The sequence below is a fragment of the Salvia splendens genome, chromosome 4 (genome assembly GCF_004379255.2).
Source record: "Salvia splendens isolate huo1 chromosome 4, SspV2, whole genome shotgun sequence".
Taxonomy (NCBI): domain Eukaryota; kingdom Viridiplantae; phylum Streptophyta; class Magnoliopsida; order Lamiales; family Lamiaceae; genus Salvia; species Salvia splendens.
Genome location: NC_056035.1, coordinates 1,022,651 through 1,036,223, shown reverse-complemented (window position 1 = coordinate 1,036,223; position 13,573 = coordinate 1,022,651). Strand labels below are relative to the sequence as shown.

Below are 13,573 nucleotides of genomic sequence, written 5' to 3'. Positions count from 1 at the left end.
TTGCAAGTTAGTTACTTAGGCTTCATGGTTGTACTGTATGCAGTTGGCAAGAATTTTGTATGGATGTATCTCTAGAGAAAGGGGGTTGGCATCTTGAAAACTCCGCGGATGACACTACGGCAGTTGGAAGAAAAGAAAACTCATGCTCTTTAATGACTGATAAGATTGTGCCCTCAAATCATTTTAGCATGCATAGTACAAGGTAAGATTTATATTAGTGAAGTGGTAGCTTCATTTTTGGTTTTTTATTTCGCCTTGTGTTTTGGTGATTTTCCTATAAAAATGTACTAATAGTTTTGGTATATTTTCCAATGTTCCTGCATGATTGAGTGTTGATCTTTCATTCCTAAATTTTTGTGTTTGCCCTTGCATGTACTATCCATAACTACTGAGTGCTGAATCTTTATTTTATACAGAAGTCCTACGATACCCTTTGTCTTGACATCTGCTTTGAGAAAAGGTTTTGAGATGGTCTCTTTAGCTGTTAGTCAGAGGTGGCCTGTGCTTCTTTATGGTCCTGCTGGTGGTGGGAAAACTGCACTTATTCTCAAGTTAGCCAATGATTATGGTAGTAGAGGTGGGTAGCTTAATTCTTTCGGTCTTTATATTCAATGAATTCTACATTATTTGGTCTATGTAGAATGTTTTTCTGATTGTTTATATTTCTGTTCAAACTGCATAGTTTTGTCCATTCATATGGACGAGCAGGTTGATGGGAAAACACTCCTTGGGACATATGTCTGCACAGAGAAACCTGGTGAATTCAGATGGCAACCTGGTTCTCTCACTCAGGTTTAAAGCTAATCTTTAAGTTTAACTTACTGACAGCCTGAGTGGTCTTGTTTATATTACATACTCATTGTGACAGGCGGTCCTGAATGGATTTTGGGTTATCTTCGAAGATATTGATAAAGCACCTTCTGACATTATATCGATCTTGTTGCCTTTGTTGGAAGGTGCAATTACATTCTCAACTGGCCATGGAGAGGTATTGCTATATGTTACTTTATGTTTGTCACTGTGATTGAGGCAGTGTAGAAGTGCATTACATTAGTATGATAGTTACTGAATTATTATGCACTATCCAGGCAGTAAGGGTAAACCAAAGTTTCCGGTTATTTTCCACCGTGACAAGTTCAAATCCAGATGCATCTCGTTATAATGAAGGTCAGTGTTGATTTACATTTAATGTTTTTATCTTGTTCTTCTAATTGATTTGCGACAATGGTGGAAGCTCTTGCTTGATTTCATTTTATTGCATCTGTGGTGATATTGGTTTCTCAAGTCAGATCCTAGTCACAGTATTTCTCAGAAATTGAACAAGATTATTTCCTCTTATGCAAAAAGCAAAATGATAATGTAATTGTTATCTCCTTCTTGGATTAATGTGGTGCCCTATGTCTTTTCTGTTTTTTTTTATGGTAATAGGTCGGAATTTACTTGGCGCTGTCTGGAGGAAAATAATGATTGCGCCACCCAGTAAGCAGGATCTGATACATATTATCTTACAGTGGTACCCAGAACTGGAGTATCTTGCCCTAAAACTCATAGGTCTGCTGAATGTTTCGTATTCAAGAATAACTCGTGCTCCTTATCACAGTGCTATTTACTATTATTTTCTGATGCTTTTTGCAGAAACCTTTGAAAGGGTAAACGAGCTTACAAATTTCCAAATAGGATTAATGTCATCTTCAAGTTCTAATGGGAGGTTCACTCTGAGGTAGCAGAAGATTGTATACATGCATGTACACCTTGTATGGTTTTTCAGCTAATGAATTAACTAAGTCTTTCTTTACAATGAAGGGATCTTCTCAAATTATGCAAAAGAGTTGCAAGTTTGGTCTCCTGCTCTGGACATGAAACGCTCACCTCTTATGCATGCAAAAACATCTATGAAGAGGTTAACCACATCATGATAATTTTATAATTTCTCTGCATGGGCAGGGTTTCGGTAAACACTGGACTGTAATCTAGGTCTTTTACTTTTCAGGCAATAGATGTTTTTGCATCATTTTCTACATCGGCCTCAAATCGGTTGGCCATCATGAGAGAGATTGCTTGTTTGTGGGGTGTTGTAGGGCCTGAGACTTTGTATCCTGTTAACAAGCCTGTAATTCAGGTACTGCTAATTGATGCGATTTTATTTGACCATTAATGAGTGGTGTCCATGTATTGGTGTACGCAGTTTTACCATTGTTTTGTACTATGTTCAGGAATCGAAATCTGTGTTCCAGATTGGGCGATGTAACCTTCAACATGCTGAAATTGCCGTGAGTGACCACAGTGTTTTTTGGTTTATGTTATTCTGAAGTAGCTTCAGACAATTTATTAACATGGCTACCATTCTGTTCATGCAGCCAAATATGAATAAGAAGCCGTTTGTTGAGCTCCGTAGCTCAGTACATGCACTTGAGAGAATTGCTTGCTCTGTTAAGTTTAATGAGCCTGTACTATTGGTTGGTGAAACAGGCACTGGGAAAACTACCCTTGTTCAGACACTTGCCACAAGGCTTGGTCAGAAACTTACAGTTTTGGTATGTTGAGTTTAGAACCATTCAGTGCTGATTTATTAGTATTATTTGAACCATATCAGTGACATTGGCCATTGTAATTGTTGTCTCCTATCCAGAATTTAAGTCAGCAGAGTGATGTTGCTGACCTGCTAGGAGGGTTCAAACCCGTGGATGCAGGGCTTGTTTGTATTCCTCTATATCAGGAGTTTGTGACTCTGTTCACTAACACCTTTTCTTCAAAGGTATCATTCACCAGAAAGTATTGTACTTCTTTCTCCACTCTCCTTGAAGATGACTCTAACTTACTTCTGTTTCCTTTTAGGATAATGATGAATATCTTGGACAAATGAGGAAGTCTGTAGACAATAAGAACTGGAAAACGTTGCTCAGTGGTTTCCAGAAATGCATAACTGTAATTACGAAACCCAGTTTGGGTAAGAAGCGTAAGAGACCTTTAAATGAAGAAGCTTGGGAAATATTTTCAGCAAACCTTGAAAAAGCTCATGCACAGGTTAGTGCATCAGATGGAATGGTTTTTTCGTTTGTGGAAGGAGCTTTCATTAAAGCCATGACAAATGGTGAATGGGTATTGTTAGATGAAGTAAATTTGGCTCCTCCAGAGATCTTGCAGCGAGTTACTGGGGTCCTCGAAAACGAGAGAGGATCTGTATGCTTGTCTGAAAGAGGAGATATAGAATATATTGACCGGCATCCCAACTTCCGAATGTTCGCGTGCATGAACCCTGCTACTGATGCTGGTAAAAGGGACTTGGCAGTTTCTCTGAGGAGCAGATTTACGGAATATTTTGTTGACGATGTATTGGATGATGAAGACTTGGTTTTGTTTGTTAATCAGTTTATTGACGATGACCCGTCATATAGAAAACTAGTAAGTCAATTCATGGAATTTTACAAAGCAGCAAAGAAATCCGAAGAAAAGCTACAGGATGGGGCTAATCAGAAGCCTCACTACAGCTTACGCTCTTTATACCGGGCACTGGAATATTTTAAAAAGGCTAAAAGAAAATTTGGATTGGAAAAATCTATTTATGATGGATTCTCTATGTTCTTTATGAATTCATTGGATGACTCAAGTTCAATGTTGATGTACACTTTAATCTGCAAATATCTATTAGGAGGTCGATCACTTCAGCCACTCCCTTATCATGAATACTTGGCGGTCAAAACTCCCTCAAATGATAATGATGTATTGAAGCACTATGTTCTGACAGAAAGTGTTTTGGAGCACCTTAAGAATCTTGCACGAGCTATTTTTATTGGAAGATATCCTGTTTTATTGCAGGGACCCACATCTAGTGGGAAGACTAGCCTGGTTTGCTATCTGGCTGCAATTACTGGTCATGAATTTGTGAGAATCAATAATCATGAACACACTGATCTTCAAGAATATCTTGGTTCATATATAACTGATGCAAGTGGAAAGCTCGTCTTCCATGAAGGAGTCCTGGTGAAAGCTGTCCGTAAAGGCCAGTGGATTGTTCTTGATGAGCTTAACTTGGCTCCCTCAGATGTCCTTGAGGCTCTGAATCGGCTGCTAGATGATAATAGGGAACTTTTCGTACCTGAGCTCCAAGAAACGATTCGTGCTCATCCCGATTTTATGTTGTTTGCTACTCAAAATCCACCAGGTGTCTATGCGGGTCGCAAAATGCTTTCTAGAGCATTTCGCAATCGTTTTGTGGAGATTCATGTTGATGAAATACCACAAGATGAGTTGATCAGAATTCTGAAAGATAGGTGCAAAATTCCTCCAAGCTATGCAAAAAAAATGGTTGATGTGATGAAGGAGTTGCATATCCACAGGCAGAGTAGCAACGTTTTTGCTGGAAAACATGGATTTATCACTCCACGTGACATGTTCAGATGGGCTGATCGATATGATGCATATATAAGATCTTATGAGGATCTAGCTTATGATGGTTACTACTTAATGGCTGAAAGGCTACGCGATGGTGCCGAAAAAAGCGTTGTTAAAGAAGTTTTGGAGAAGGAGTTAAAGGTCAAACTTGCTGATGGCGAATTATACAAGCAGGTACTTATTTACTTTAGTGTGAATGTGTCTATGTTACATCTGAGAAACTATTCTTGTCTTCTTGACCAGCCTTATCAGTCATCCCCATGTCAATGCTACCTACTGCAAATCAAAGCTCGATACTTTCTTTAAATGTCTAGAATGATAGAGATCAGAATTGTGTTTTAAGTGGTGGGTGAGTGTTGGTCCACCTTGGAGATAATGTGATTAGATAATATATTACAATAGTGGATTTGGGAAATGTGTAGAAATTAGAAAGTGAAAATTGATTGAGTGTTTCATGTGTAAGGTAAAATATGTTTGGGTGTGGATGGCTTTTCAATTTTGATAGATTTTTAGGGCATCATGTATTGTCAATGTTGTTTCATATTGTGAGGAGTAACCACATGTGCTTGTCAGGTTCAGTGATGGCTATCTTCTTTCGTTGTTCTTCTCTTTCCCCTCTTTGCTTGTTTTACTTTTTGGTGGGGCTGGGGGGGGGTGTTTGTGGTTATGATGTAACATGGACATTAGAAAATATGCTCATATATTTATATTCCAGGCAGGCAGAGGTCGCGATGATTTTTTGCAGTCCAATCACTATGAAAATGCTCAAAGTATTGGAAAGTAAGTATCAGTGAGGTTACTGATTGCATGCACACTTTCCCTATTACTTGAGTTCTTATGTTCTCTTAACCTTTCATTTTACCAGAATTATTTGGACAAAGAGTCTATGGAGAATGTATTTTCTGGTTGAGCGGTGTTATCAGATGCGTCAGCCGGTCCTCCTTGTGGGTGAAACTGGAGGAGGGAAAACAACTGTATGTCAGTTGCTCAGTATCATGAAGCGTTCCAAGTTACATATACTCAATTGCCATCAGTACACAGAGACATCTGATTTTCTCGGGGTATGTCCTTTCACTTCATTTGTTTTTTTCTCTGTTTGTTTGTTTGCCCTTTCTGGCATGGTTTCCTATCTGTCACTTTTTAGTCCTGAAGTTGCAATTGTATACAGTTTGTTGATATTTTGGTTTTACTATTGACCAGGGTTTTTATCCTGTGCGTGAGAGATCAAGAATTAGCTTGGACTTTCAGAATATTTGTGAGAAGCTTGCCAGTTCGAAGGCTTTTATAAATTTTCATGGAGATGCTGTATGTTGATCTCTTAGTTTCATACTTGTTTGTCATCTTTGATGTCATCATCTTTTTAATAAATTTCATTTCCTGTAGAAAATTTCTGTGGGTATCAACCAGGCTGCTCAGACTCTCAAATTGCTCTCTCGAATCATCAAAAGATGCAAAGAACATTCTGTGTTGAATCATGAAATCAGTGTGGATGAACTTAAAGAAATTGAAATTATTAAGGAGGAAATGTGCCAGCTTCTAGAGACGTGGCGAACAATTTTTACGTGGCAAGATGGCCCACTTGTTGAAGCAATGAAGAGTGGTGACCTGTTTCTTGTTGATGAGATTTCTTTGGCCGACGACAGTGTTCTTGAAAGATTAAACAGCGTCCTGGAGCCCGAAAGGAAATTGGTAAGGAACTTATAGTATGCTGTTATTTTACTTAATACTATTTATTTTGTTTTGTTTTCAAACTAGACATGCATTGTTAAGAGTGGCCTGTAATTTGCTTGAATGATAAGAGTGGTTATTGTCATGTACAAATCAGAAAGCTTGAGACGAACAAGCCCTATGCTTCCTCTTGGATCTGCCTATGAATAGTGCTATTATTTTCATGGTTAAATATTGTTACTCTCCCTGTTCTATATTTTACTTCCGTATCCATTTTTTTGTCGTAAAACTCTAGACAATTTTGTCCGTTAGATGTGCATTAAAATTTGTTTTCCTTATTGTGCTCCTACTTAAAATGCTGAATTTTGTAATCAACAGTATTTTATTTTTAACAAGTAAATAAGGATGTTTATTTTTTTGTTATTCTACTTTGTTAAGGAAATTAATTGATTTCTCTAAATGTGTGTGAAAAGGCAAATGTGGTTATAATTTTGGATGAAGGGAGATTTTTTCTGATGTTGTTTATTGACTCCTTGTTGATTTTGCTAAATATCTGTAGTACTTGTCTGAGAAAGGAGGCTCTGATCTTGAGAACATAGTTGCTCATGAGAACTTCTTTCTTCTGGCTACAATGAATCCTGGTGGAGACTATGGAAAGAAAGAACTGTCACCTGCTCTTCGAAATCGATTCACCGAAATATGGGTTCCTTCTGTTACTGATATTGATGAACTTAAAAGTATTGCTAGTGAGAGGTAAGATTATCTTTAGAACTGATATGTGATGTGAATATTATTCAGACAGTATTTAATTCCTTACTAACTTGCTTTGAAATGCAGAATTTTGGAGCCAAAACTTCCTCACATTGTGGATGTCATGCTAAGCTTTTGGGAGGTATGTTGTTTTCATTTCATACATATTTTTTTCATCCATTAGTGTCAGTGATCAGTGGCTCATTGCAAATTTATTAAGGAGTAGGAAGATTTTTGCTGTACCCATATATCATACATGTAAAATGATTTCTTTTTCCCTTCCTTGTGTAGTTCCTGATTAATTATTTGATTATATATCTTCATCATGCACACTAACAAAACTCTAATTAAATATAGTCTCCTTTTATGTAAGTAAATTCATGTCAAGCTTCTGGAGCAGTTATAACCCTTCCATTCTTCAGTATTTTGTGCTTGTTCCCTTTTTAAATTGTCAGGTGTTTTTAGGTTTGGAAATATATACCAAACTTGGTGCATTCTAATCTCTTTGTTTCACTTCCTGTCTTATGTATCTCCTGCTTTGCAGTGGTTCAACCTTTTGCAGACAGGAAGAATTCTTACGGTGAGAGATCTGTTATCTTGGGTATCATTTATTAATGTGTCAGCAAAAAACTTATCAGCTGAGTCTGCATTAGTACACGGGGCATTCCTCATTTTGCTGGATGGACTTAGCTTGGGTATGTTTGCTAATCTGTCTACAAGAATATATAATTATTGACTGGTAGGATATCTTTTGAATCAACTTTAGCTATCTCTGAATTCTTTGTTCTTCAGGTTCAAATATATCAAAAGCTGAAGCTGCAGTGTTGAGGGTGAGATGTCTTGCTTTCCTACTGGAGAAACTCAAGGTGAAGTTCTACTGTCACTAGTCACTCCTTGTTCTTTACTTATCTGACCTGTTTCGGTTACATGGTATAAGAAATTAGATATACGTGATATCCTGTTGATATTATCCTTTTTTCTCTAGAATTCGGCTGATCCTTCCTATTAAGAAATGCTGTTGACATGGATTTGTTTTTGTGTTTTAATACCTTGAATTCTTTTTTAGATGAACAAATATTATAAAATTTCCAATCTTCTGTTTACTTACAACCGTTGTTGTTCCCATATAATACTGCTCAGTTTCTTTGGCATGTATGTCCAAAAATACCTTTTCTGTATCTTTCTGGGAGATACTGGTAGAGTGGTAGTCTACTTTTAGATGGAAGTACAATATGTGCTATTTATTCTTTGACGTTTTACATGTTGTAGAGCTGTAGCCTGTAGAATGTTATAATTTATTTGCATAACTTAATCCTCTTATACAGGAGAATGCAACAAGCTTTGATCCCGTAGGTCTTGATGGACTGGAGTCTTGTGGTTGGGCTGATCCTAAAAGCTCTGCAATTTTAACTCCTGCTGATAATATGGAGTGTGACAATCTCTTTGGCATCCATCCATTCTACATTGAGAAAGGTATAGTACTTGTGCAAATGTGTACATTTCTATTGCTATCTTTGAGATGCATGAAGGTATGACAGCCTTCAACCTTCAGAGAACGGATTAAAAAAAGTAGGAGCCCTAACAGATGGGAGTGCAGACTATGTGACTTCTTCTGCTTAAGTGGAACATTATAGATGTTGATCCAGTGATTTTACCCCAGTTTTTGCTGTCTATATATACCAGGATCACATAAAATGATGATTTTGTTTAAGAGAGTGACCTGTATAATACATGGTGTTTGTTTTTTAAATATAAAAACAAAAAAATGTTAAACAAATAATTTTAAAGCTCGCGTGATTGTGGACTCGAGCTAGAGACCTTGGTCTCAGAAGTTAACCAACACTTGTATAGTTACTTTTATTCTACATGCTAAATCATATAACTCCAGGTAGGATTCAGATTTCTGACTAGGTTTGATGTTGGACTATTGTATAGTTATTTTCTATTTATCTGTGTGCCATTCCTCACAACTTCTACTTGAAGCTCAAGCTTGGTCATGGATCTTGTTCAGGTACCCAAAGTGTTACTGCAGAGGGTTTTCAATTTTTGGCCCCAACCACTCAGAAGAATACCATGAGAGTGCTGCGTGCCATGCAGCTTAACAAGCCTGGTAATTTCTGTTACACTTGTTTTGGGATCTCTGTGTGTCTGTATTTACATACATTATGGTCTGTATGTTTGTGTCTGAATGTGTACTGGTTAATTACAATATTTGTGAACATTTGTTAAAGGGTTTTAACTATTAATCAATGCATAGCGAGGACTCTAATGTTTGATATTTTCATGTTTGTCAGTCCTTTTGGAAGGAAGTCCAGGTGTTGGGAAAACAAGTTTAGTTGCTGCCCTCGGCAGATTCTCTGGGCACACTGTTGTTCGGATTAATCTATCCGAGCAGGTCAGCAGAACTGATTTATATTTAATAAAAGGAAAAGCTGATTTTTGTAGATCTAAATGTTGTGATTTTGTTCATTTCATTTCTCATGTTTCCTTTATCACATATGGAACTTTGAGGTTAAACTATGTTAACTGTATTGTGTTTCTGCAGACTGACATAATGGATTTATTGGGGTCAGATTTGCCTGTTGAAAGTGATGAAGGAATGCAGTTTGCCTGGTCTGATGGTATCTTGCTTCAGGTGGGGTGACCTATTTCTTCATTATATTCTTTTCTATGATACAGTGCTGAAAATTCATGCATTGATGTGTTTTCTGTTTTTGTAGTACTTTTCTAACCATAAGAGTATTTAAATGGCGTGAACTGTTATGCAGGCTCTGAAGAATGGATCATGGGTCTGTCTGGATGAACTTAATCTTGCACCACAGTCTGTTTTGGAGGTAAACTGTAGTAATCAGCAATTGTGAACCCCCCCCCCCCCACGTCTTCCCCCTTTGGTTCAAGTCTTTGCTTTCATTTGTTTTATCAAATCTTTGCAATAATATGCTTCTTTTTCATTGAATTTGAATCTACATCCCTTGTGGACGAACTCTAGATGTAACTGTTCTTTCAACAATCTTCTTGGTGTAATAAATACAGACATTTCTTGACATCTCATGGGGAATGACGGCCTCTTATGGAATTAATGATTGTTTGTGATGTACATCAGGGTTTGAATGCAATTCTGGACCATCGGGCTGAAGTGTTTATTCCTGAGCTGGGCCGTTCTTTCAAGTGTCCCGCATCTTTCAGAGTTTTTGCATGTCAAAACCCTTCCTATCAAGGTGGTGGCCGGAAAGGACTTCCTAAATCTTTCTTAAACAGGTTTACTAAGGTACACCATACACTCTTTTCACTAAGTCTGTCTCTAGTTATGTGAATCTTGTACTTTGAATTACACGTGAAAGGTTTTGTCCCATCTCAATGAATGTATTTAATGAATATATCACATCTTAATCACTATTGCTATAATTCTATCCCAAATTAGAAGCAGCACTATTAAATGAAACGCCCTCTACAACTCCCGATATATTATCCAAGACATAATTTATTTCTGCGTAAGTAAACACTACATCCTAAATTTTCGGCAGAAGTGATGAAAACAGAACTTTGAAATATGATTAAAATGCCTCCCTACACCTCAGAATGCTGCAAGCCATGTTCATTTCCTTGCTAGGGCAGTGTTTGTTTCATGTTTCTCAGTAGTGTTACTTTGACTTGGTGATGACGCAGGTCTATGTTGATGAGCTGGTTGATGAAGATTATGTTTCAATATGTAGTTCACTATTTCCATCCCTTGAAAAATCCCTTCTCTTAAAGTTGGTTCTGTTTAACAAAAAGTTATATCAAGAGATCATGACGGATCACAAATTTGGTCAAGATGGTTCCCCATGGGAATTTAATCTCCGTGATGTGATTCGTTCTTGCCAAATTATTGAAGGTACATCCTTTTTATCTTTACGTTTGGATTTATTATTTTCTCAACTGCTTCTGACATTACTGGAACTTCTCAGATGCATCTGGGATGTCGAAAGTCGACAGTTTCTTGAGCGCCATTTACCTACAAAGAATGCGCACATCAGCTGATCGGTTGGAGGTTATGACATTGTATGAAAAAATCTTTGGATTGAAGCCATATATTAATCTACACCCTAAAGTTAAGCTCAGTCCTGAGTCTTTGATTGTCGGAGATGTATCCATTGAAAGATACCAGTTTCAGTCTGGGACATCCAATAGCAACCTTAAGATTTTGCCTGGTTTACGTCATTCCTTAGAAGCTATTACCCGCTGCGTAAAGCATCAGTGGTTGTGCATTTTAGTTGGTCCACCAGCATCTGGTAAGACCTCGCTGGTAAGACTACTAGCTGAGCTGACTGGAAATGTACTTAATGAACTGAATCTTTCTTCGGCGAGTGATGTATCGGAGATACTTGGATCCTTTGAGCAATATAATGCCTCGCATCACTATCATCTTGTTGTTGCTCGAGTGGAAAGGTATATGAGCGAATACTGCAACTTGCAACTGGAATCTTCCTCGGAGGCTTTCGTTCAAAGAAAGGATATTACCGCCCTATGGCTTGCCTTCTTATCTAAGATAAATAATACGGCAGCCGTCACAGATAATCCAATTACAAGTGGTTCTATGGCACAGTTGATTGAAATTATTGAATATCTGAAGCGTGATCTTGAAAAACAAGCATTGCCTCTTTCTTGGTCTCAGAAGGATCTGGACAGCACTCTAGGCATGATTAGAAAGTTGGAAGATCATCAGAGAAGTCAAAAATCTGTGAAGTTTGAATGGGTCACTGGATCACTGATCAAGGCTATAGAAAATGGGGAATGGATTGTTCTAGAAAATGCAAACCTCTGCAATCCTACGGTGTGCAAACTCTATTCTATTTCACATGTTCTTGTGTTCTAGAGGACTGCCACTTTCTTATCCTTAATTTACCTTTTTGCAGGTTCTTGATAGGATAAACTCATTGGTTGAACAATCTGGGTCTATTACCATAAATGAATGTGGGACTGTAGACGGAAAGCCAGTGATTCTTCACCCCCATCCCAAATTCAGAATGTTTTTAACTGTTAATCCCAGCTATGGCGAGGTGTCACGTGCAATGAGAAATAGAGGAGTAGAAATATGTATGATGCAGCCTGATTGGCTGCCAGGCCAGATTGGTCCTAAAATACATAGTGAGATGGAGCTAAGAGAAATAAAGAGATTTATTTCCCTTTCTGGAATTCCCATGGGTAGGTTGGTTGATATGATGGCCAAAGCTCACTTGTTTGCCAAGCATGAAGGATCGCAGAGTAATATAAGCATTACTTATCTGGAACTTTCACGCTGGGTGCAGTTGTTCCAGCGGCTTATTACAAATGGAAACCATACCGTTTGGAGTATCCAGATTAGTTGGGAACACACATATCTTTCATCTTTTGGTGAGGAAAAAGGGAAAAACATTGTTTCTGAAGCAGCTAGTTCTTATTTGTCCATGTCTGAACTGTACAAATTCACTTCACCTGAAGATTCCTTACTATGCTTACCTGGAGGATGGCCAAACCCTATGAAATTAAATGATTTTGTCTATTACTCAAAAGATGCTTGTGTTAGACAGAATACTATGTATTTGGAATCATTGGGTATTGAAATTGCATCCTCCTCCTTTATTGATAACTTGAGAGTTTCTAAGGTAAAAACTCCTCCTAATGGAGGTCCAATGATGATTCACCTGATGGATGCCATGTCATTGCAGAGATTTATGTTTCCTAAGGACACGAATTGCATGGTTGGAAATTGTGATGCTGGAGATGAATTGCAGTTAGTTTTATCTCAAAAGAAGAAAATGTTATACTTTGCTGCTGACTGGGTAATGGAACAGGCTACTGACAGTGATTATTGTCTCTACATTTGGTGGTTTGAGCGGTTTGGTTCTGCGTTGCAGCCATCTCTTCCATTTTTCAGTTGGTTTTCGGATTTACTGAAAAAGGAACTTCAGCATTCTATATGGACAAGGATATTTCAATTGCGTACAGAGATTTTGTCTCTAAGTGAATTGGACATCAAGTCCATATCCAGCCCTATACTCTCTGTCAACTCTACTGTGTGTTCATCTGATGGTGTGTTAAACCAGCATCACATCCTCCTAAAGAACTTGATCAAGTGTGTAATTTTATTGAGACATACCCTTCAACAATGGAGCAAAGAGAATGAATACATACATGGTCAGAAAACTAAGCATTTTGAACAAGTTCTTACTTCGTTGCGACGAATGGAGGAGAAAGTGCTTGATTTTTTTGCAATGTCTCCCTGTTTTGATGTGCTTTTAAGGTCATATACTGATCTCCTTGAACACCACATGCTCTTCTGGAATAGTATCGATCCTCCACAGATTGAGCGCCGGGTGATCTCTTGGCAGTTGTTAATGAAAGATGCAGTGAAACTGAAGGATATTTGTCCTGCAGAAGCAGAACAGTTTAAGGATATTCTCATGGTAAACTTTTTCTACACTGATACTATTTTATCTTCTTCCTGTCTGTATAAGCTTTAATTCAACTTGGTTCATGTAGATTGAGATTAGAAAACTTGAGGCCAGCTCATCCTTATGCTTGAATTCAAGCAAATCTTTGCTCTGGAAGCATGGTGGACATCCAATTTTGCCTTCATCTGCTGACCTACACCAGAAACAGTACCAATTTTCTGACCTCTGTGAAGAAATGTGGCCAAGAGTTAACAAGTTTATTGAACCAGGTAAAGCATGTTGCATAAGGTTCTTTAACCAATCTGAAGAAATGTGGCCAAGATGTGTTTATTATTGTTAAATTTTATTTT

The 13,573-nt window shown here is 37.7% G+C and overlaps 1 protein-coding gene across 2 annotated transcripts in view; it reads left to right on the top strand.

Moving 5' to 3' along the window:
* LOC121797753 (midasin-like) overlaps nucleotides 1-13,573 on the top strand; it is a 30,818-nt gene that overhangs the window by 2,243 nt on the left and 15,002 nt on the right. For both annotated transcript variants that reach the window (XM_042196458.1, XM_042196457.1), the window contains exons 6-36: nucleotides 44-202; nucleotides 417-577; nucleotides 683-792; nucleotides 869-988; nucleotides 1,089-1,167; nucleotides 1,429-1,551; nucleotides 1,636-1,720; nucleotides 1,804-1,900; nucleotides 1,991-2,119; nucleotides 2,214-2,270; nucleotides 2,358-2,534; nucleotides 2,630-2,755; nucleotides 2,836-4,566; nucleotides 5,108-5,172; nucleotides 5,258-5,453; nucleotides 5,593-5,697; nucleotides 5,776-6,081; nucleotides 6,620-6,813; nucleotides 6,898-6,952; nucleotides 7,355-7,505; nucleotides 7,603-7,676; nucleotides 8,136-8,283; nucleotides 8,822-8,920; nucleotides 9,105-9,205; nucleotides 9,356-9,445; nucleotides 9,579-9,644; nucleotides 9,914-10,078; nucleotides 10,477-10,684; nucleotides 10,758-11,623; nucleotides 11,706-13,235; nucleotides 13,312-13,492. In XM_042196458.1, the coding sequence (XP_042052392.1) occupies nucleotides 44-202; nucleotides 417-577; nucleotides 683-792; nucleotides 869-988; nucleotides 1,089-1,167; nucleotides 1,429-1,551; nucleotides 1,636-1,720; nucleotides 1,804-1,900; nucleotides 1,991-2,119; nucleotides 2,214-2,270; nucleotides 2,358-2,534; nucleotides 2,630-2,755; nucleotides 2,836-4,566; nucleotides 5,108-5,172; nucleotides 5,258-5,453; nucleotides 5,593-5,697; nucleotides 5,776-6,081; nucleotides 6,620-6,813; nucleotides 6,898-6,952; nucleotides 7,355-7,505; nucleotides 7,603-7,676; nucleotides 8,136-8,283; nucleotides 8,822-8,920; nucleotides 9,105-9,205; nucleotides 9,356-9,445; nucleotides 9,579-9,644; nucleotides 9,914-10,078; nucleotides 10,477-10,684; nucleotides 10,758-11,623; nucleotides 11,706-13,235; nucleotides 13,312-13,492 (7,754 nt within the window). The remainder of the gene's footprint in view (nucleotides 1-43; nucleotides 203-416; nucleotides 578-682; nucleotides 793-868; nucleotides 989-1,088; nucleotides 1,168-1,428; nucleotides 1,552-1,635; nucleotides 1,721-1,803; nucleotides 1,901-1,990; nucleotides 2,120-2,213; nucleotides 2,271-2,357; nucleotides 2,535-2,629; nucleotides 2,756-2,835; nucleotides 4,567-5,107; nucleotides 5,173-5,257; nucleotides 5,454-5,592; nucleotides 5,698-5,775; nucleotides 6,082-6,619; nucleotides 6,814-6,897; nucleotides 6,953-7,354; nucleotides 7,506-7,602; nucleotides 7,677-8,135; nucleotides 8,284-8,821; nucleotides 8,921-9,104; nucleotides 9,206-9,355; nucleotides 9,446-9,578; nucleotides 9,645-9,913; nucleotides 10,079-10,476; nucleotides 10,685-10,757; nucleotides 11,624-11,705; nucleotides 13,236-13,311; nucleotides 13,493-13,573) is intronic.